The sequence below is a fragment of the Labeo rohita genome, chromosome 21, assembly GCF_022985175.1.
Source record: "Labeo rohita strain BAU-BD-2019 chromosome 21, IGBB_LRoh.1.0, whole genome shotgun sequence".
NCBI classification, from domain to species: Eukaryota; Metazoa; Chordata; class Actinopteri; order Cypriniformes; family Cyprinidae; genus Labeo; species Labeo rohita.
Window position 1 is genome coordinate 30,124,587 of NC_066889.1, and position 22,716 is coordinate 30,147,302.

A 22,716-nucleotide genomic window follows, 5' to 3' on the forward strand; every position below is an offset into this window, starting at 1 on the left:
TCAGAATCACAGCAGCTGAACCTTCAGTCACCAATTTACATGTTTAATCACCAAGAAACCATAATCCAGTCATTCTCCGACTTGCCTTTAGACTAAACCCTGAAGCGTACGTTCTCCTTGGACACACGTCGATATGACCCTGTGGCCCAAACCACATCCCATTGGGCACAGTCAACACTGATCTGTAATATCTGCTGACGCTTCGCTCAGAACGATTTCCTGTGGACTGAAAAGAAAGGAAGTAATGCATTGCTACTGATGAAATTAATTCTGTTTGGTTTCTACAAAGAGATCACCCCAGTAAAGGCTGTTCATATGATGCGTCAGAATACATTTATACGGTTCTTCAATGATGTGATATCCTGGGTCTAGCCAATCAGCAGCCAGGAGCACCGAGTGCTCGGAAATAACCTGCAAGTGAAAACATGCAAAAGTACAAACACTCATCCAACAAAAATATCTGTAGGCCTAGGTTTGACCGTTAGTGACCATGGAAAGTGTTTTACTTGGAAATATACTTTGAAAAACTCATTTGATTGTACGTTTTAATGAGTTCACACGGAAATATTAAAGTGCCCCTATTATGCCATTTTAAAGGTTGCTAATATTGTTTTAATAGACTCCCAAAACAGATTTACATGTATGCAAGGTCAAAAAACACTTTAGTTTTCTCCAAAAATAGATTTAAATTTACCCCATTTCTAAATGATTCCTAAACGACTCGTGCGAAGCAGTTCGAGGAATCAGTCTCTCTAAACCCCTCCTTTCCGTGAGCCCTCACTGCTGTGATTGGTCAGATGGCGCAGTCCTTTATGATTGGTCTACCGCGTACGGTGTGTCGGAAAACGAAACGCCCATTGCCATAACTGACTGACAGCACTGGATACTTGTCAATACATAAAAAAGATGGCATCGATTCCAGCCAGGGTCTGATGATGAAACAGCTGAAGTGGCTGATCCACAAGTTAGCACGGTCTACCGTGGAAAGTGCTCGCAATTTGCTTTTATAACCGAACCGAGCACACCTCTATGTTGTAAACTTCAGCAATGTATAATGCATTAAGCGGCTTTCACACCGAACGCGGAAAGCGCTGCACTGGCCGCTGGGTTCAGTGCAGCCCTTCAGAGCGCAGCGGAAAAAGTTCATTTGAACAACTCATTTGAACTTTGCTCCGCTGCGCGTCCGCTTTAGTTGAGGCCGAAACAAGCCGTCCACGCAGGGCGGAAGCAATTGAAACGAATGGGTTTCATAGCACAGCGCTTTCCGCATTCGGTGTGAAAGCCGCTTCGTACGCCATCCTTTATCATTACTCCAACTAATGAGATAGTCAAGCTGCATCAATCACAAATTGTCAGACTACAGTGGGTCCACAGCTGAACAACAGAACTACACAAGCGTGATTTAGCCGGTTAGCATGACATGTGCAGGGTTGTTACACAACAACATACACAACTACGTATTTTGAACGATCGCTAGAAAATACAATATTTGTAGATTCATCATCTTTTAGAAGTGAATATAAAACAGTTTTACTCACAGCGTATGATACAGCGTCTTCTGTATAATGTACGTGTAAATTTCCATGTGACCTAAACCCCATGGAAATGTATGAGCGGGCAAGTTGTTTGCGACGTAGAACGTGGGTGGACATTATGCAAATCTGTTACTTCGTGACGTGTGACCGTAACAGAAAAAGATTCGAAATCCTGATGACTCGTTTAGGCAAATGTGAGTCGACTCTTTTTTTTGATAGACAATAACTTTATGTATCGTGCACTGTCGGCTTCACAACTTTGCAGATAGTTTATGTTCACATACAGCTACATGACACACTACATGAAAGATCATATTTGAAAACGCATAATAGGGGCACTTTAAGAAACTGAGAATATTGAACTGAGCCTAAATGCTGGCCATTTGCGTACAGGTTTACTTACATTCAGAGTACTTTTCCTAATGTAAATATCAGTGCTTGCAAGTAAGCAAGTGTTAAAGGAACAGTTGTAAAAATGTAAATTCAGTCATCAATTACTTTCTCTCTTATGTTAATTGAAACCCATATGACGTTTTTTCTGAGGGACACAATGAGAATTTAAATATCATGAAGTATTTTCATACAAATTAACTGTTTAATAAGAAAAAAAACAAACACTGTACTCTGTTAGTTTTGCTAAATAATGTTCATCTTATTGTTCAAGTTAATAATCAGACAAATTATGCAAAACTAAAATGTCAGTGATCTGCATGCTAACAAAATCAGCTTATTACCAGTAAATCCATAAGCCTTTTAAAACGGCTTTGATTGATGAATTCTTAATATTAATATTAAATAGAAAACTGTAAGCAGAAATCAACCCTAAACACCAGCTTGAGTTCATGATACGAGAGCAGTGAGGTCAGACGACTCCAAATCCCAGGTCATGTTCTTCTGTTTCCAGGTGATGGAACTTAAAAACAATAACATCAAAAATATAGCCACAAGCAGAAATCATCTGGGTCCAAACACAAATGGCTCATGTGGATGAATAGATGATATGTTTGAAATGTGTGCGTGATACACAGTATGGCACTGTATCTAATAGCCCATTTTCCATTTTTCAGTGGCTCTAGCAGATCTCAGGATTATGCGTTCTATAATATTCTGCCAATAAATTGCATTGTGCCATCTCAAGCTAAATTAAGAAATTTTAATATATGTGTTATACTTTTTTTGTGCAGTGATTCCACATTTTGGAAACAGTTCCTAAAATATTTTTTTTTTTAAATTAGTGTGAAGCACAATTCAGAACCTTTTCTGGTTCTTCATGGAACCATCATTGTCAATAAACAAAACTTTATTTTTATAATAAATATAAGTATGAATAGGATATAAATATGCCCTCAGAAGATAATAAAGTTAAGAGTAACATGGATGACAGTATTGCTCATAAATATGTGACCCTGGACCACAAAACAGTCTTAAGTCGCTGGGGTATATTTGTAGCAATAGCCAAAAATACATTGTCAAAATTATTGATCTTTCTTTTATGCCAAAAATCATTAGGAAATTAAGTAAAGGTCATGTTTCATGAAGATATTTTGTAAAATTCCTACTGTAAATATATAAAAACTTTTTGATTAGTGATATGCATTAGTAAGAACTTCATTTGGACAACTTTAAAGGTGATTTTCTCAAAATTTTGATTTTTTTTTGCATCCTCAGATTCCATATTTTCAAATAGTTGTATCTCTGTCGAATAATGTCCTATCCTAACGATGGACGAATGGAAAGCTTATTTATTCAGCTTTCAGATGATATATAAAGCTCAGTTTCGAAAAATGGACACTTATGGCTGGTTTTGTGGTCCATGGTCACATATAGTGTTCCTGTAGAGTTTACTGTTCATTTCCAGGATGTGCATGAACAGATAAGACAATTACTTTGAATGCAGTGTAAGTTGCTTTAGATCGAACGGTCTGCCACATGCATTAATGTAATCAAACATCTGATGTAAAATATTGTGATAAAGGATATGAGACAACAAGGTGCTTCTTAGAAAAAGACTTTAGTGCTGATATTTGGCACAAGAATAATTTAAAAATAAGCAGGATGATCTAGTCAGCCTCTGCGTTTTTGAGAACTCATGATCGTCATGTTAGGATTGATTTAGTCAAAATTACTGAATGACTTACAAATATGTTAGCTCATCATAGCATTTGATCAGTTATTATAATCCCATTATATAATCATCTTCTGGCTGTTCTTGTTGTCGTCATCTTACACCTGAAAGAAAAACCAAACTAAGTTGCTCCGCAGTATGTGATAATCCAAGCGTTTGATTGCAGTCACGTCGCCTTAATCGCAGCAGAGCATGCGCACGTCATTGAGAGCGGTGTCGTCTCTCATTCCCTGTGGATGTTCCACTCGTGTCGTGATGCCACAAATGCCTTTTCCCTGACACAGTGGGCTCCAGTCGCCCCACTCGCCCCAAGCTGTGCCGTCGCCCTCTACCAAAGGCCCTTGACTGCATTTGAACCTAGAGAAAATTCAGATGTGACAATATATTTTAATTAAACAGCTTAGTAGCTGATTTATACTTGGGGCCCTATGATTTCTGTGATGCGGAAAACGCAGACGGAATTGCGGAATCCAGTCATAAAAATGGAGTTTGAATGAATTAATCAAAAGTAGGTCATTACACTTAAATCAAACTGCAATATGGACTAGTATGTGTTAATATTACTCCGCAAAAATACCATTTAAATGTGAATCCTGCATGTTCTGTGTGTCTATGTTTTAATGAATGGAGCAGATGAGCGGGTTTGTTTACTACACACACTGAAGCGCGCGTGACGCTCACTGTGGTTTCAGCATTTGACTGTTCCATTTTAGGAAAACTAACGTCATTTCATATACACACAGAAATATAAAGGTAGACACAGCGGTCAGTCAAAATAAAAGTCTGGTTTAATTTGAAGACATTGTGCCAGATATATATTACTACTAGTACTGTAGTTTCTTCCATGTTTTAATTTTAATAGTAAATTCCCCGTTGTTTGCGGAAAAAAAGTTTTTGTAATTTTCAATATATTTCGATAAGCGAAATTAATATTTTATGCCTTCATTTGATGAACCAGAACATTTTAAATACACATTTCTTAGGGTTAAAAAAACCCTTCATAAGGCTATTTTAAGAATAAATTTGAATAAATTAAGTATGCATTCAAATAATTAGACATGCTAAAACACAGAATTTGATAACAATAAAACATGGTGAGAAAAAACAAAACATTTCATTCCTAAACATGTCATTCTTGTTAAACCTTAATTACATTGGTGTGAAATTGTATAATTTTCATGATTTGAATTAATTAGACATGCTCTTTGATTAATAAAATTTAAATTTAATTTACCATCAAAAAGGAGTTGAGATAAATTAAAATGGAAAAAAACAGAATTTGGAAAAAAATAAAACTGAATTTGAGAAAGAATAAAACCGATTTCATGGGGCCCTTTATACCCTCCACATACTCACCTGATGTTGTTTGCGGCCGTGTCGTCTTTAATTCCTTGGGAAGATTGGACTCTCAGCTGGAAAGCGGTCAAGAATCCGGAAGGACACCATTTGATTTTTGTCCACTTGCCCCAACTGAAGAAGTAACACAAAGAGTTTTACCAGTTTAAACATTTATTTTTAGTTTAAACATTTAATGTATGTTTTTTTTTTTGTTTTTTTTTTTAAAACTTAAGACCATTACTGTCCAACAACCGACTGAACTTCGGCGTAGTAGCCTTTGGACACATTGACACAGTGAAGACGAATCCCATTGAGCGCTGTATCATCATTTAAAATGTGGGAAGGTTCTTCCACCTTAGAACAACAACATCAAGACAATCCTGCATTTGAAAGCACTATCCACAGTAACATTCATCTTGGTGTTCTATAGGCACTTAAGTCTTTCTAAGGTTTGAACCTTCAACGATCAGTCAATAGATTCAACTTACCCTGAGACTGAACCCTGCGGCGTACGTTCCAGCTGGACACATGTCCTTATATCCCCACGACCCCCAGGTCATCCCATTCGGCACTGTCAGCTCCGATAAGAAATTTCTGCGGATACTTCTCTCAGAAAGTCTTGCTGCGCTCTGAACGCTCACTTGCAGCCCGATAATGACTAACAGTGAAAACATCATGAAAATGAAGTGATGCATTACCGCAGCACTGGCCTGATGGATTAAAATACTGATAAAATTACGTTCGCAGCTTTATTAAGAGAGTTGGGTCATATTTATACAACACAGACTCATACAACATCGTACAGGATGCCCTTGACATCCAATCAGAGTAGGCAGAGGTCAAACAATACCCTATATGGGTATTAAGAAATATAACAATTAAAATGTGTTTTGGGTATGTGTGCATGGTTGCCACTTTCGGACGAGTCTGAGGTCTAGTTCTCATTTTTTGACCCTGATGTGCACATATTGACAGGAAGTTGCACAAGGGCAGTCAAAGGTGAAGTTGAAGAAATAACAATTATAAAAAAAATATAGAATTAGAACAAGAAATAGCAGTGTTCCAAATTATGCTTTGCATGAAGAAGTCAGTATTCTCGAAGCAAACTCAGATCAGTTAACTAAAGACTGTTTATTAGATTATTAGCGCATTATTGTTTCAGCCAGTGATCAAGACAACAATGCAAAACTAAATGACTACATGAACTTGGACATTAAAGTCAATGAACATTACGTAATGCACTGTAGACAAACACTGACTGATCAGATCAAACGCTGCTAAAACAGCTTAGCTTGATAGCTTATTTACAATTTGCAATGTTTCTCGAGGTTTTCAAGAAAAACAGATACTGTAAAGCAAAAATCAGACCTTTAAACAAGAGGTGAAGAAGATTTTAATATTCGAAAGAACCTTTCTGTACTCTAAATAAATTTGTATGCAATGGAAAGATTCTACGGATGTTGAAGGTTCTTTATGGAACCATAAATGCCAACAAAGACCCTTTATTTTGAAGAGTGTAGGATATAAATGTGCCCTCAGAAAGATAACAAGGTTTAGGGTAACATGTATTGCACAAGTATTGCTTATAAATGTTATGTTTCTGTAGAGTTCACTGTTCATTTCCAGGAAGTGCATGAACATGAACTGATAAGACACTTACTTTGAATGCAGTGCAAGTTGCTTTTGATCAAACCATCTGCCACATGCATTAAAGGGGTCATCGGATGCCCATTTTCCACGTTAATATGATTCTTTAGGGTCTTGCGCATTCCATTCACAAAGAAGATGTCAGGAGTAAATGATGACCACTATGTTCATTGTTACATCCAAAACACAACACTTCAATCACTCATTCTGAGATATTCTTGTCTAACTTACATCCTTGCTCCAATATCGAAACAATGGCGGTCGGACTGTTACAGCTGATTTAGGCGGGTCTAAAGTAAGACGCTCATGTCAATCAACTATCGTGGGAGCGGCCTCTGTCAGTGTGACATTATATTGTGTGTATGTGTGTGATTATTATTTCCACAGATTAATTAAAAACCACTGCATGAATTTTTATCATTATAGGGTAGATTTGTGCATACACTGCCAACACACATTAATGTTCAAACAACATGTAAAAGTGAACTTAGCATCCGATGACCCCTTTAATAAAATCAAATTAGGGTTGCAAAGGGGTGGAAAATTTCCAGTAGATTTCCAGAAACTTTCCAAAAATCCCTGAAAGATTCCAAAAATTCTGGAAAGTTCCCAAAACTTCTGGATTATTTCCTAAACTTACTGGAATTTGTCCACCTATTTGCAACCCTACATCAAATTTTGTGATAAAGGATGTGAGACTACAACGTGCTTCTTAGAAACGGACTTTAATGCTGATATTTGGCACTAAAATAAAATAACAAGTGAGATGATCCAGTCAGCCTTGGCTCTTTTGGAGGATCGTCCTGTTAGGTTTATTTTGTGATAATGACCACCTTATTGTGCATTATCATTTGTATGACATTATTCATGTTAGCTCATCATAGTATTTGATCAGTTATTATAATCTATCTGATCTTCTTGCTGTTTTTGTTGTTGTTGTCCTCTTGATAGAAAAAACAAACTTGGTTGCCCTGCATTATGTGACAATCTGAGTGTTCAGTTACAATCGCATCACCTTATTTGCAGCAATACATGTGCACGTCATTTAGAGCGATGTCGTCTCCGAATCCCCACTGGAGGAAGTGTTATTATGGATTATGGACTCATATTTTAGTTAGATACATCTTAATGATGGATTTGTTTCAGCTTTTGTCTTCTCAAGATGTTAACTGATGGACTGGAGTGGTGTGGATTACTTGTGGATTATTGTGATGTTTTTATCAGCTGTTTGGACACCATGAGAAAGCTTGTTTCAAATGGCTTTGCTTGGACCTTTTGGGAAATGCGTTTTTAATTTAATGTATTTTTATTTGGGTATTTAATGGGTTCACAGAAATCATTGATTATTTATTGTAAATACTCTTCTCATGCTTTGATGCTAAGAATTAAAGTTATTGGAAATGTGCCTGTTCTTCACAAAGCATTTCTTTATTTTTTGATTAGTCAGTCATGAGAAATAAAAAAAATAAATAATTGAGATGCAAAGAAACGAAACGAAGAAGTACATTAATCAACAGACAAACACTAATTTCATTTCAAGCTGAAACAATATTTTAATTGATGTTAGGATATAATTACACCCTCAGAAAAAGCAGGTTCACAGCTTTACACTGAATGTAAAGTATGAAGTTTGTGGATTGTGATCAGTCATTATGATCCATCTTGCTGTTCTTGTTGTCGTCCACTAACACCTGAAAGAAAAGCCAAACTCAGATGAGCCAGCACTAACATCACTGACATCTTACAAACAGCTCTGAGATCCGAGTATTTGATTGTGATCGCATCACCTTATTTGCAGCAGTACATGCGCACGTCATTGAGAGCGGTGTCGTCTCCAATGCCCTGCGGCCCTTCTACTCGCGTCTTGATACCACAGATCCCTTTTCCTTCACACGTGTGACTCCAGTCACCCCAATCGCCCCAGTGTGTGCCGTCACCCAGCAGCAAAGACCCGTGACTACATTTGAACCTGGAAGAAATTTGGGCAAAATAAACTCTTGGAACTTGTAGCACAAAACTGGTTTCAGCGGCTACTCTGCTAAGTTTGAGTTTACTTTGAACAAATTTGACAAAATTATCCACAAATACTTTTTTTTTTCACTCCAAAAATGAGGTGCATAAGCACATTTCAATGAGACATAAAACCAGTCAGTTCCAAACAGAAATACAAAATCTGAAAGAAAACAAGTTGACGAAAGGTTGAATCTGAGATTTAAAAGCAATTTGTAAAAGACCCATCATTTTTGACCAAGAGCACCAAATTAGGTTAAAGGATTTTCAGCACAGCACAAAAGCGCATACCTGATGTTGTTTGCGGCCGTGTCATCACCAACTCCTTGATTAGTTTCGACTCGCAGCTGAAAAGCAGTCAAGAATCCAGAGGGACACCATTTGATATCTGTCCACCGACCCCAGCTAAAGAAAAACACAGTGTTATTGATCAAACTAGGGCTGTAGTTATTGATTATTTTAGTAATCAAGTATTCTACCAATTATTCTATGGAATAATCAAGTAATCGGATAAGAAGTTTTTTTTTTTTTTTATTAAAGAGCAATACCAAATATACAAGAGAAAATAAGATAGGTTTACTTTGTAGAAAAAAAAAAAAAATTTTTATTGCTGAAATTGCATACATTAATAACCATGAAAACTAAACCCATTTAATGCATTTATTTGCCAAATTACATTTAAAATGCAAATATAAATATATCAAAAAAAAAAAAAAAAAAAAAAAAAAAAATATATATATATATATATATATATATGAAAATATAAATGAATAAAAATTCAAAAATCAATTTCACACTACTTTAGAAAAAGGTGAACATTACAACCTAAAACAAAGAACTTAATCATTTAACGGGTGGTTAAATTCTAAAAGGAAACACTGTTATGTTGCTCAAAGACGCGAAACAGTGCTGTGGCTCTGTTTGGAGTGGTTATTTGTTGGCAAAATAGAGCAAAAACAGGCAATATGCTGTCTAAAATGTAAGTCTCTTAATATTAACTTCTTGTTTATTGATGAACTGTTGCATAAAATCAGTATCACATTTGTAATCATGCTGAGGCACTCTTCGTTTGATATTCACTAATTTTCTGTGTGTCACAGAGAGAGAATGAGACAATAAATAGCACTTAGTCTTTCACGAAACATAGTTAACTTAGGGACATCATAGCTAACCACCATTAATTTAGGGTCTTAAATATGTCCAGCATTTATCGGTTTGTCCGTCAGTAATAATGGTACGTGGGGAAACACAGTTCCGTGTGTAGTTACAGTGAATGGACTAAACTCAGCCTCGAGTTACTCAAGGAATCGTTTCAGCCCTAGATCAAACCAATTATTAATTTTAAGAAAAGTCATTTGACTTTTAACATAGCAGTTCTTAACCTTGCAAACTTGCTACACAGATAATAAAAAATGTAAACTATCAAGCAGTTGTTTCAAAAGTCAAATGCTTTTACAAAAGCATCATTTGACCTCCTTACACTATAAAAAATAAAAAACACAATTTGTTGAGTCAGCTTAAAATAATTTGTTACCCTGCTGCCTTAAAATTTTAAGTTCAGTCAACTAAAATAAGTTTAGTCAACTTGAAATGTTAAGTTGTACTAAGTAACAACTTAGATGTTTGTGTTTGCTAAACTTAACAGATGGGTAAGTAACCCAGCTGCCTTAAAATTTTAAGTTGATTCAAATCAAATATCTAAGTTGTCACTTAGTATAATTTAACATTTCAAGTTGAATAAACTTTTTTTGAGTTGACTGAACTTGAGTTGAGTTGACTGGCAGCCAGGTTACAAATTATTTTAAGTTGACTCAGCAAATTGTTTTTTACAGTGTAGTCAGTGTTTGTCTAAAGTGTGTTTATTGACTTGCACAATCATTTAGTTTTGCATTTTGTCTAGAACAATAACAGGGATAAACACTGATTCTAGCTATGTGTACAGCCCATTACCTGCCTACAGCTGATCCAACTGAAGCATAGTTGTGATACGAGTGTGTTAAGCTTTTAGACAAATCAACACAGTGAAGGCGAATCCCATTGAGTGCAGTATCATCTTTATGACCAACAGGATCTTCCACCTTAAAAAACAACAACAAAACAACAACAACATTAAGACAAATTTGAAAGAGAAAAGTAGTAATCTTAACTCCAACCTCTAGTGTTCCTGGAGGGACACCAACATCACACGTTTTGGATGTGTCCCTTATCTGACCTGTCCATTTCAAGTCTTGGAGTCTCTACTAAGAGCTGATGAGTTGAATCAAGTGTGTTCACGGGGCTCTATGCTTACTTCTCTTTTTAGGAGCACTTGTGCTTCTTCTAACTTAAAAAATTTAGGAGCACAGTCAACATTTTAGGAGAACCTTCTAATCAATAATAAAAACAAATCTGATCAAAAATGAGCCTTCCCATTATGAGGTGATATTTGTCTCCTAAAGTGATTCACAGGGGAATTTTGTTTTTACCTTTGTAATGGCATTTTTCTAACTTTATTAAAAGTATGTCATCTTTTATTTCAAATATTTTAAAATATATTTTTTAAAGTTTTTTTTAATTTATTTTTTAATCAAACCAACAGAATAAGAATAAGTTACCAATCAAATGAAATCAGTGTTAACAAAATTAACTTGTACTACAGAGGTGGCACAGAAGGCTTGTAGGTGTATTTTCATGTTTAATTAGGCTCAGAGGTGGCATGCGTGCAATCAAATTCATAAATTCATGTTGAGATTAATGTTTGAAATATTACATTTTGAATACCGAAAAAATAAATTATTTAAATAACTGAAAAGATGAATTAAAAATGAAAAAAAAATCTGCCAGTAGGTGGCCGGTAAGTCACTGATTTAATTACTGAATCATTCATTCATTTGATTCGTTCGAACAGCTGGTTGATTCAGGAATAAAGCAAGTGACTGTCTTTATTAATGGGAAACTGAAGCATTGACTCACTGATTTGTTTGAAAACGAACATTCATTCATAAACAAAACACCACTGTTTGAATAGAGATGTGCAGCGGCTCAGTTGTGACTTGTTTCAGACTATTTTTGATGACGAAATAGAGCAAAATCAGGCAATAATGTCATCATCAGACAATGTAAGTCACTTAATATTAACTTCTTGTTTATTTAACTGTTGTATTTAATCAATTTATCATTTACAAACTTCCTTAAAAATCATTAAAAGATGTCACTCATCTTAGTTCATTGCATAATCAATCTCTTATTGACACTTTGTATATGAGAGGATTCATGAGATGTCTGTGATACATTACTTAACGTTGCAAAAATAAATAGTAACCTATGAAGCTCCCTTCAGTGTAAACACAAATGTGACCCTGGACCACAAAACCAGTCAAAAGTGTAAATTTCTTGAAATTGAGATTTATAGATCATCTGAAAGCTGAATAAATAAGCTTTCCGTTTATGTATGGTTTGTTAGGACAATATTTGTCCGAGATACAACTGTTTGAAAATCTGGAATCTGATGGTGCAAAAAAAAAAAACATTCAACATTCAACTTCATGATTTTTTAGTGTTAAGCAAAGCAGTCACAAAACTTGAGCAGGTGCAGTTTTAATTACTAACAGTAACTCCAGGGTTCTTTTTCATTAAGGGTTTGAACTTTCAACCCTCAGTCACCAGCTTACACTTTAAAGCATTAATCAACCCCCATACTACTGTGCTTAAGTAAATTCTTGGCTTACCTTTAGACTGAACCCTGCGGCATACGTTCCAATTGGACACATTTCCCTGTGACCCCACAACCCCCATCTCCCTCCATTCGTCACCGTCAGCTCCGATATGTAATGTCTGTTGGAGCTTCGCTCAGGACGTTTTTCTCCGGCCTCAACACTCACCTGCAGCCCAGTAAAGACTAGCAGTGAAAACATCACGGAAATGAAGTGATTCATTGCTGCAGCTCTGACCTGATGGATTAAAATACTGATGAAATGAATTAATCGATCAAGCAGACACAGAGAACTAGTGCACTACAAAAAATTCTCAGCTTAAGTAAGGAAGATGGGTCATATTTATACAACAGATTCATACAACAACATACAGGATGCCCTCAACATCCAATCAAAGTAGGCAGAGGTCAAACATTTCCCTAAATGGATATTATCAAATATAACAACAGTTAAGATGCATGCATGAGCATAGGTGTGTGTGTTCTGGGATGCTGTCATCATACGGGTGCACCAAGGTCTAGTTCTCATTTTTCTAGGTGTGTTCATGATGTCCACATAATAACAGGAAATTACACAATGAAGTCAAATGTGGAGCTTAAGAAATAAGAAAACAGATAATTAACTTTCTTCATATGATGCTTTGCATGAAGAAATAAATATCTGCAGAACAAACTTGGATCAGTTAACGAAAGAATCAGTGTTTATTACATTATTAGTACATTATTGTTCCAATCAGTGATCAAGACAACAATGCAAAACTAAATGACTAAATGGATATTAAAGTCAATGACTTGCATGTAAACACGCTTTAAACAAACACTGACTGATCATATCAAATGCTGCTCACTGAAACAGCTTTGCTAGTTTATTTACATTGTTTAATTTTTCACGAGTTTTTAAAGAAAAATAGATGCTGTAAAGCAGAAATTGGACATTTAAGCAAAAAGAAAGCAAAATTTCGTGAAGAATATTTTAATATTCAAAGGAACCTTTCTCCATTATAAAGAAACGTTTGTTGCAATGGAAAGATTTCATGGATGTTAAAGGTTTCTTAATGGAACCATCAATGCCAACGAAGAACCTTTATTTTGAAGAGTGTAGGAGAAGTTTCAGAACAGAAATTTATATACTTTTTAACCTCAAATGCACGTCTTGTCTAGCTCCATGTGAACTCTGTGTTTTCCGGTTCAATACAGTTAGGGTATTGTCATCAACAGACTGGGATCGCTTAGAGCCCTTTGAAGCTGTATTTAAACTACATTTTGGAAGTTTAAACTCAAGGACACCATTGAAGTCCACTATATGGAGAACATTCCTGAAATGTTTTCCTCAAGGAACATAATTTCTTTATAACTAAAAAAAGAAAGACATAAACATCTTGGATGACAAAGAGCTGAGTAAATTGTCTGTAAATTTTTGCTCTGGAAGTGAACTTCTCCTTTAAATATGCTCTCAGAAAGGTAACAAAGTTCATATTTTAACAGGTTTGACAGAATTACACTTAAATTTAATGTAGTGTTGCTGTAGAGTTCACTGTTTCCAGCAAGTGCATGAACAGATAAGACAATTACTCTGAATGCAGTGAAAGACGCTCTTAATGTAATCAAACATCTGATGTAAAATGTTGTGAAAAAGGATGTAAGACTACAAGGTGTTTCTTAGAAGAAGACTTTAATGCGAGTATTTGGCACAAAAATACAACAAGAAGCGGGATGATCCAGTCAATCTCAGGTTTTTTTGAGGTCTTGATCGTCTTGTTTGGCGTTATTTTGTGATCATGACCGGGTGACTGTGCATTATCATTTGTGGCATGATATGGTTCATGTTAGATTATCTTGATGATTCATTTGATCTTGCTGTTCTTATCAGCATCCTCTTACACTAAACATAGTTGCTCTGCGGTATGTGTCAATCTGAGTGTTTGATTGCGATATCATCACCTTAATCGCAGCAAAACGTGTGCACGTCATTGAGAGCAGCATCGTCTCCAGTTCCCTGTGGCTCTTCTATCCGTGTCCTGATGCCACAAATCCCTTTTCCTGGACACAGTGGGCTCCACTCGCCCCAATATGTGCCATTACCCCTTAACAAAACTGCAGTTGCATCTGGAAAAAGGTTTAAAAAACAAGAAGAAAACATCTTAATTTCATGTAAATTCCTTAAGTTCAGCTTACCTGATTTTTAGCCCAAAATTAGAGCCCTATGATTTGAAAACACAGACAGAATCTCAGAATCCAGTCGATAAAACTCAAATTTAAAGTGATTGACGACCACGTTCACCTGATGTTGTTTGCAGCCGTGTCGTCTTCAATGCCTTGAGAAGATTCAAATCTCAGCTGGAAAGTAGTCAGTAATCCAGATGGACACCATTTGGTTTCTGTCCACTCACCCCAGCTGAAGAAAAACCTATTAATTAGTCTAGCTTGCTCCTAACCCTTAATATAAGAATTCATAATAACCCCAAATCTGTTAGCCGTAAGAGATTCATTTTTTTTCTTTTTTTTTCTTTTTGTCTAAATATTTTTTTCATTACACATCTTGTTTGGTCTTATTTCGTATCATTGCATGTTAAAAATAATGTTTGTTATGCAGACGCAAAATGTGAAACTGCAGTCTTATTCGCATAGGCTAGCATTTTTATAAATATTTGTAAAATATTATACATTCAGCGTATTTTACTTAACCTAGTTTGTACCTATCTTAATTATTCATTCTATAAATTGGTAATTAAAACAGATTTTATTTTTTTAATAGTGACATCCGTTTAATCTTGATCAACAACAACTAATAATGATCAACAAGCAGCATCAGTCTGTTAGATCATTTTAAAACGCCAAATAGCCTTCAAAAAGTTATAATTGCATCTGTCTCGGATGTAGACTGGTCAAGATTATTTTATAAACCTGTTTCTCCAAAAATAAAAAATAAAAAAACCTGTTTATGTGGAGTGCGGAATGCATCTACTGCATAACAGGGATCACTGCATAACACGCGATCACTTGCATTTTTTTCCTGAAAATGAAACTGATTTTATTTCTGTAAAATCATAATAGCCTAACAACAAACGTTGCTTTTGTAGAGGAATGAGAACAAACAGGACGTGCTTTCTGCCATCTCTGTCTCTGGAGCACGTCACAAAAAAAGAACCGGAATTCATCGTATGACTGCCTCACAGACATGAGAAATATATCTATAGGAAGTTTAAAATGTCTACTTTTAAACAAAACAAAATTAAATACCCCCTGATTATGTAATCTGAAGGTTGGATTTCTCTCTAAAGATGCGTCCAGTAGATTCATTGCCCACCCCTGCTTTAGATTGAGCCCATTTCCTTTCTACATCTGACTAAACTGAGGTGTAGTTCTCATATGAGATTAATAAGCCTTTGGACGGATCGACGCAGTGAAGGCAAATCCCTTTGAATGCAGTGTTATCATCCCAAAGCCCATAGAGTGTCTCTTCTACCTTGAAAAAACAACACAACACTCCTAAATATGAAAGAGCTACAGTCAGTCTTTTAAAAGTTAACTCTAACCATCCCGTAGTAACAATTAAGCAGTTGCAGTTATGCAGTTACATGAAGATACCTGGAATTAAATGACTTGTTAGTAATGATCAGTCACCAGCTTACATGTTTAAGCCACTCCATATTAATGTAATAGATTCATTGCATGACTTACCCCAAGACTAAACCCTGCAGCGTATGTTTCAGTTGGACACATGTCCTTAAACCCCCATGACCACCCGGTCCATTGCATTGGACACATTCAGCTCCCATCCATAATATCTGTTGACGCTTGGCTCAGAACGTGTTCCGGCAGACTGAACGCTCACATGTAGCCCAATGATGACTTATAGTACAAAACTTAAGTGATGCATTGCTGCAGCAAAAGCCTGATTGGTTAAAACACTAATGAAATTCATTTCTGTTTGGTTTCTACACCAAAAACCGATCCTTGCTCAGTAACAACCGCCTACATCTTTCAGAGCTGCCTCAGAATGCATTTATACTATTTACCAATATTGTGATATTCTGGTTCTAGCCAATCAGCAGCCAGGAACACTGAGCAAATGTCAATGACCTGTATGTGAACGCACAAAAAATGACCATTTGCATAAGGTTAGTGTCCCTGAAAACGGTTTTGCTTGATAAAATGCATATCAAATGTTCAGTTGCTTGTTTGATTTTTTTTTTTTATATTTTTAATGAGTGAAATATTAAGCATGCACTGCAACACAGAATAAAAGAGCAACGTTAAATGGCAGGCGTTTGCATAAACAGGAATGATTGCAAGAAAGCAAATGTTAAAGGAAATGATTAGCTAAAAAAAAATCTTTCTGTCATCATTTCATCTCCTTCACATGGTTCTAAACCCATATGACTTTTAAGTATTATAAAAGTATGTTCATACAACTTGATTGCTGCATAAGTCTTCTTAATCATATGATGCTTTGCATGTAGAAAAAAATATCCATAGAACATGCTTTAGCTAAAGAATCAGTTTAGCCATATTATTGTTCCAGCCAGTGATCAAGACAAAAATGCAAAACTAAATTACTTCATGAACTTGGATATTAAAATCAGTGACCTGCATGTAAACGCGCTTTAGACAAACACTGACTGGTCAAATCAAATGCTGCTCACCGAAATAGCATTTAAAAAAAGCATAATTGGAGGAAGCATCATTATGGATTATGTACTCATATTTTAGGTAAAAAACATATTGATGGATTTGTTTTAGCTTTTGTTTTGTCTTCTCACAATGTTAATTAATGGACTGGAGTGGTGTGGATTACTTGTGGATTATTGTGATGTTTTGAATCAGTTTATTATCGCATTTTATGAGTAAATGGCATTGCATGGAAATTTTTGGGAAATTTTAATTTAATGCATTTTTTATTTTGATACTTAATGGGTTTACAGAAATCATTTAATTATTTATTGTAAAGACTCTTCTCTTTGATGCTTGAATTAAAGTTATTGGAAATGTGCCTGTTCTCCACAAAGCATTTCTTCATTTTTTTGATTAGTCAGTAATTAGAAATAAAAAAAATAAATGAATGAGATGCAAAGAAATATTTAATTGTTAATGATTTCAATCAGGTAAATGAAGAGGCACATTAATCAACAGACAAACACTAATGTCATTTCAAGTTTAAAGAATATTTTAATAGATTTTAGAATACAATTACACCCTGATCACATCTCAGACTTTATTTTGCGATGACATGGTTCATGTGAGCTCATAACAGTATGCTGATCAGTCATTATGATCCATCTTGCTGTTGTTGTTGTCGTCCACTAACACCTGAAAGAAAAGCCAAACACAGATGAGCCAGCACTAACATCACTGACATCTTACAAACAGCTCTGAGATCCGAGTGTTTGATTGCGATCGCATCACCTTAATCGCAGCAGTACATGAAGAGCGGTGTCGTCGCCTCGTCCTTGCGGCACTTCTACTCGCGTCTTGATACCACAGATCCCTTTTCCTTGACATGTTTGACTCCAGTCGCCCCAGCGCGGAAGACCCTCCACTGCATTTGAAACTGGAAGAAATTTGGGCAAAACAAACTCTTGGAACTTGTAGCACAAAACTGGTTTTAACGGCTACTCAGCTAAGTTTGAGTTTATTTTGAGCAAAATTATCCACAAATAATGTTTTTTTTCACTCCAAAACCGAAATTCAAAATCTGAAAGGAAACAAGTTGACAAAAAGATTGAATCTGAGATTTTGTGATTTACAAGCAATTTGTAAAAGACATTTTTGACCAAGAGCACCAAATTAGGTTAAAGGATTTTCAACACCGCTCAAAAGCGCATACTCAAAGTTGTTTGCGGCCGTATCGTCACCATTTCCTTGAGGTTTTTCGACTCTCAGCTGAAAAGCAGTCATGTATCCAGAAGCACACCATTTGATATCTTTCCACCGACCCCAGCTAAAGAAAAAAAAAAAAAAAACAGTTTGATTAATCAAACCAATCATTAGAAAATTTATTTATAAATTTATTTGAAAAAAACTTCTGACTTCATAACTGCTAACCTGCTGCATTATTACTCTTTAGTAATAATTTACTCTCTGAGCCCATTACCTGCCTGCATCTGACCGAACTGTGGCGTAGGTGTTATATGCGTTTGAGCCTTTGGACAAATCAACGCAGTAAAGGCGAATCCCGTTGAGTGCAGTATCATCCCCATCACCAATAGGATCTTCTCCCTTAACAACAAAACTAAGACAAATTAGAAAGAGAATAGGAGCAATCTTAACTGCAGCCTCTAGTGTTCCTGGAGGTACACCAAAATTACACATTTTAGATGTGTCTCTTATCTGAGCTGTCCATTTCAGGTCTTGGAGTCTCTACTAAAGAGCTGATGAGTTGAATCAAGTGTGTTCAGAAACGTTTACTATTGGTGCACCTTCAGGAACAGGGTTGGAAACCCCTGGACTAACCCAATCCATAGTAACATCCAACTTAATGTTTCTCTAATATTAATCAAACCAGTCAAAACCTTGAGTAGGTGCAGTTTTTCCTTTAAAATACCTGGAATTGAATTACTAACAGCAACTCCAGACCTTCAACACTCAGTCACACTAAGTCAATTGTTAGCTTACCCTTAGACTGAATCTGAATATAATATTGAACCGTTTGGTACGACCTCCACGGTTCAATACGCGCTTGTGGATTGCGGTTTTTCGGTTTTGCATTTAAATATCTTCCTTGTTTTATTTCTCTCAAAATTTGCTCTATGTGCGCCCGCGATTTCACATGCTGAAATGAGAGAACTTTCGTGCTGAAATGAGAAGTTAAAAGAATTGTTAATGATTTCAGTCAGGCCAACAGAGAAGCACATTAATCAACAGACAAACACTAATGTCATTTCAAGCTGATAGAACATTTTAATAGATTTTAGAACACAATTACATCCTTTAGAGAAAAGCAGGCTGGCAGCTTTACAGTGAATGTGGAGTATGGACTTTGTGGATTTCATATGCTTGAACTGATAAGACACACTTTGCATTGCTGTGTAAGGAGTGAGATGATGTACAGTCGGCCTCTGCTTTGTGTTGAGGTCCTGATCACATCTCAGGCTTTATTTTGCGATAATAACTAGCTGTTGTATGACATGGTTCATGTGAGCTCATAACAGTATGCTGATCAGTCATTATGATCCATCTTGCTGTTCTTGTTGTCGTCCATTAACACCTGAAAGAAAAGCCGAACTCAGATGAGCCAGCACTAACATCACTGAGATCTTACAAACAGCTCTGAGATCCGAGTGTTTGATTGTGATCGCATCACCTTAATCGCAGCAGTACATGATCACGTCATTGAGAGCGGTGTCGTCGTCATTTCCCTGTGGCTCTTGTACCCGTGTCTTGATACCACAAATCCCTTTTCCTTCACACGTTTTACTCCAGTCGCCCCAATCACCCCACAATATGCCTTCACCCACCAGGACAGTCCCGTCACTGCATTTAAACCTGGAAGAAATTTGGTTGTAACAACATTATGATAAAATGTTGTTTCAATCAATACTAACAAAATAAGGCAAAGCAAACTCTTGGCCATAGGCCAAATTGTAGAGTTTATTTTGAGCAAACTTGAGTGAACTTATTCACAAATAATTTTTTTCACCCCAAAACTCAGGTGCATAAGCACAGATCAATGAGGAATACAGTCAGTCAGTTCCAAAAAGGTTTGGTGATGATAATAAAGCATAATAAAGAGTGCATTACAAGCATATTGTAAAATACTGGTCATTTTTGATCAAGAGCACCAAATTAGGTTAAACGATTTTCTGCACAGCACAAAAGCACATACTCACATGATGTTGCCTGCGGCCGTATCGTCACTACTTCCTTGATATTTTTCGACTTTCAGCAGAAAAGCAGTCAAGAATCCAGAAGGACACCATTTGATATCTGTCCACTGACCCCAGCTGAAGAAAATATGTTTTATTGATCAAATTATTTTTCAGAAAAGTCATTTGTCTAGCTTATGAAGAAACTGACTCTTAACATAACAATTTTTAATAACCGCAAACCTGCTACATTATTGCTTTGTAGACTAAACCCATTACCTGCCTACTTCTGACCGAACTGAGGCGTAGTCGTGATACGAGCTTGATAAGCTACTAAGCTCATCAATGCAGTGAAGGCGAATCCCGTTGAGTGCAGTGTTATCCGTACCAAAGACATAAGCTTCCACCTTAAAAACAAAAAAAGGACAAATTTAGAAAGAAAAAAGGAGTAATCGTAACTCCAACCTCCAGTGTTTCTGGAGGTACACCAACCATTTTGGATGTCTCCCTTATCTGACCTGTCCATTTCAGGTCTTGAAGTCTCTACTAAAGAGCTGATGAGTTGAATCAAGTGTGTTCAGGAACGTTTACCTTTGGTGCGCCTTCAGGAACAGGGCTGGGAATCCCTGGACTAACCCAATCCATAGTAACATTCAACTTCATGTTTCTTTAATATTAAGCAAAGCAGTCAAAAACTTGAGCAGGTGTAGTTTCCTTAGAAACACCTGGAATTTAATCACTAACAGCAGCTCCAGAGTTCATTTTTTCTAAAGATTTGAACCTTCAACCCTCAGTCACCAGCTTACACTTTCAAGCATTAAACCACCCCCATACTACTGTAATTAAGCCAGTTTTTAGCTTACCTTTAGACTGAACCCTGCGGCATACGTTCCACCTGGACACATTTCCCTGTGACCCCACAAGCCCCATATCCATCCATTCGACACAGTCAGCTCCGATATGTAACGTCTGTTGGGGCTCCGTTCAGGACGTGTTCCTGCGGACTCAGCGCTCACCTGCAGTCCAATAATGACTAGCAGTGAAAACATCATGGAAATGAACTTATGCATTGCTGCCGCACTGACCTGATAGATTAAAATGCTGATGAAATTAATTTATTAATCAAGCAGACACAGAGAGCTAGTGCAATACCATAACACTCTCAACTTTAGTAAAGAAGATGGGTCATATTTATACAACACAGATTCATACAACAACATACAGGATGCCCTGGGCATCCAATCAAAGTAGGCAGAGGTCAAACAATACCCTATATGGGTATTAAGAAATATATCAACATGATTGCGATCGCATCACCTTAATCGCAGCAGTACATGAAGAGCGGTGTCGTCGCCTCGTCCTTGCGGCACTTCTACTCGCGTCTTGATACCACAGATCCCTTTTCCTTGACATGTTTGACTCCAGTCGCCCCAGCGCGGAAGACCCTCCACTGCATTTGAAACTGGAAGAAATTTGGGCAAAACAAACTCTTGGAACTTGTAGCACAAAACTGGTTTTAACGGCTACTCAGCTAAGTTTGAGTTTATTTTGAGCAAAATTATCCACAAATAATGTTTTTTTTCACTCCAAAACCGAAATTCAAAATCTGAAAGGAAACAAGTTGACAAAAAGATTGAATCTGAGATTTTGTGATTTACAAGCAATTTGTAAAAGACATTTTTGACCAAGAGCACCAAATTAGGTTAAAGGATTTTCAACACCGCTCAAAAGCGCATACTCAAAGTTGTTTGCGGCCGTATCGTCACCATTTCCTTGAGGTTTTTCGACTCTCAGCTGAAAAGCAGTCATGTATCCAGAAGCACACCATTTGATATCTTTCCACCGACCCCAGCTAAAGAAAAAAAAAAAAAAAAACAGTTTGATTAATCAAACCAATCATTAGAAAATTTATTTATAAATTTATTTGAAAAAAACTTCTGACTTCATAACTGCTAACCTGCTGCATTATTACTCTTTAGTAATAATTTACTCTCTGAGCCCATTACCTGCCTGCATCTGACCGAACTGTGGCGTAGGTGTTATATGCGTTTGAGCCTTTGGACAAATCAACGCAGTAAAGGCGAATCCCGTTGAGTGCAGTATCATCCCCATCACCAATAGGATCTTCTCCCTTAACAACAAAACTAAGACAAATTAGAAAGAGAATAGGAGCAATCTTAACTGCAGCCTCTAGTGTTCCTGGAGGTACACCAAAATTACACATTTTAGATGTGTCTCTTATCTGAGCTGTCCATTTCAGGTCTTGGAGTCTCTACTAAAGAGCTGATGAGTTGAATCAACAAACCAGTCAAAACCTTGAGTAGGTGCAGTTTTTCCTTTAAAATACCTGGAATTGAATTACTAACAGCAACTCCAGACCTTCAACACTCAGTCACACTAAGTCAATTGTTAGCTTACCCTTAGACTGAATCTGAATATAATATTGAACCGTTTGGTACGACCTCCACGGTTCAATACGCGCTTGTGGATTGCGGTTTTTCGGTTTTGCATTTAAATATCTTCCTTGTTTTATTTCTCTCAAAATTTGCTCTATGTGCGCCCGCG

General features: G+C 36.5%; 3 protein-coding genes and 1 pseudogene across 6 annotated transcripts in view; all 4 read right to left on the bottom strand.

Annotated features, from left to right (window-relative positions):
• The window catches only part of LOC127152320 (vitelline membrane outer layer protein 1-like), a 232,385-nt gene extending 217,987 nt beyond the window's left edge, over window positions 1-14,398 (bottom strand). For 2 of the 3 annotated variants that reach the window (XM_051092921.1, XM_051092922.1), the window contains exons 1-6: window positions 14,288-14,398; window positions 12,363-12,584; window positions 10,606-10,733; window positions 8,947-9,060; window positions 8,433-8,614; window positions 8,292-8,336 (exon numbers count right to left, since the gene is read on the bottom strand). In XM_051092921.1, coding sequence (XP_050948878.1) covers window positions 8,434-8,614; window positions 8,947-9,060; window positions 10,606-10,733; window positions 12,363-12,584; window positions 14,288-14,329 — 687 coding nt within the window. In that variant the 5' untranslated portion in view covers window positions 14,330-14,398 and the 3' untranslated portion in view covers window positions 8,292-8,336; window position 8,433. Of the gene's footprint in view, window positions 1-8,051; window positions 8,337-8,432; window positions 8,615-8,946; window positions 9,061-10,605; window positions 10,734-12,362; window positions 12,585-14,287 lie in introns of those variants that run through there. The other variant, XM_051092920.1, reaches the window with a different exon arrangement.
• LOC127152332 (vitelline membrane outer layer protein 1-like) lies at window positions 91-5,729 on the bottom strand. 2 transcript variants are annotated; one of them, XR_007825065.1, is made up of 5 exons: window positions 5,487-5,729; window positions 5,240-5,352; window positions 5,017-5,130; window positions 3,674-4,017; window positions 91-226 (listed from the first exon to the last, which is right to left on the bottom strand). XR_007825065.1 is itself a non-coding variant. In XM_051092937.1 (4 exons), exons 1-4 carry the CDS (start codon window positions 5,691-5,693, stop codon window positions 3,837-3,839), a joined length of 615 nt encoding a protein of 204 aa, XP_050948894.1. In that variant the 5' UTR covers window positions 5,694-5,729; the 3' UTR covers window positions 91-3,836. The 2 variants fall into 2 exon arrangements, 1 of the variants encoding a protein (XP_050948894.1); XM_051092937.1 differs by having other exon boundaries at window positions 91-4,017.
• Window positions 14,399-19,204: 4,806 nt separating the features above from the next.
• LOC127152326 (vitelline membrane outer layer protein 1-like) lies at window positions 19,205-21,300 on the bottom strand. Its single transcript, XM_051092928.1, has 5 exons — window positions 21,015-21,300; window positions 20,431-20,558; window positions 20,176-20,289; window positions 19,650-19,831; window positions 19,205-19,553 (listed from the first exon to the last, which is right to left on the bottom strand). The coding sequence occupies exons 1-4, from the start codon at window positions 21,219-21,221 to the stop codon at window positions 19,651-19,653; spliced, it is 630 nt and encodes a 209-aa protein (XP_050948885.1). The 5' UTR covers window positions 21,222-21,300; the 3' UTR covers window positions 19,205-19,553; window position 19,650.
• Window positions 21,301-21,469: 169 nt separating this feature from the next.
• On the bottom strand, window positions 21,470-22,375 carry LOC127152201 (vitelline membrane outer layer protein 1 homolog; annotated as a pseudogene).
• Window positions 22,376-22,716: the final 341 nt, after the last annotated feature.

Bases quoted from the DNA above. Each gene is read 5' to 3' on its own strand.
- LOC127152332 (XM_051092937.1), bottom strand. From the start codon at position 5,693: ATGCATCACTTCATTTTCATGATGTTTTCACTGTTAGTCATTATCGGG. The intron at 5,131-5,239 runs GTAATGGTCTTA...TTACTTCTTCAG, and splicing joins GTTCAGTCGGTTGTTGGACA to TTGGGGCAAGTGGACAAAAA. The intron at 4,018-5,016 runs GTGAGTATGTGG...AATTTTCTCTAG, and splicing joins ACGGCCGCAAACAACATCAG to GTTCAAATGCAGTCAAGGGC.
- LOC127152326 (XM_051092928.1), bottom strand. From the start codon at position 21,221: ATGCATAAGTTCATTTCCATGATGTTTTCACTGCTAGTCATTATTGGA. The intron at 20,559-21,014 runs GTAAGCTAAAAA...TTTGTTTTTAAG, and splicing joins CCGCAGGGTTCAGTCTAAAG to GTGGAAGCTTATGTCTTTGG. The intron at 19,832-20,175 runs GTGAGTATGTGC...AATTTCTTCCAG, and splicing joins ACGGCCGCAGGCAACATCAT to GTTTAAATGCAGTGACGGGA.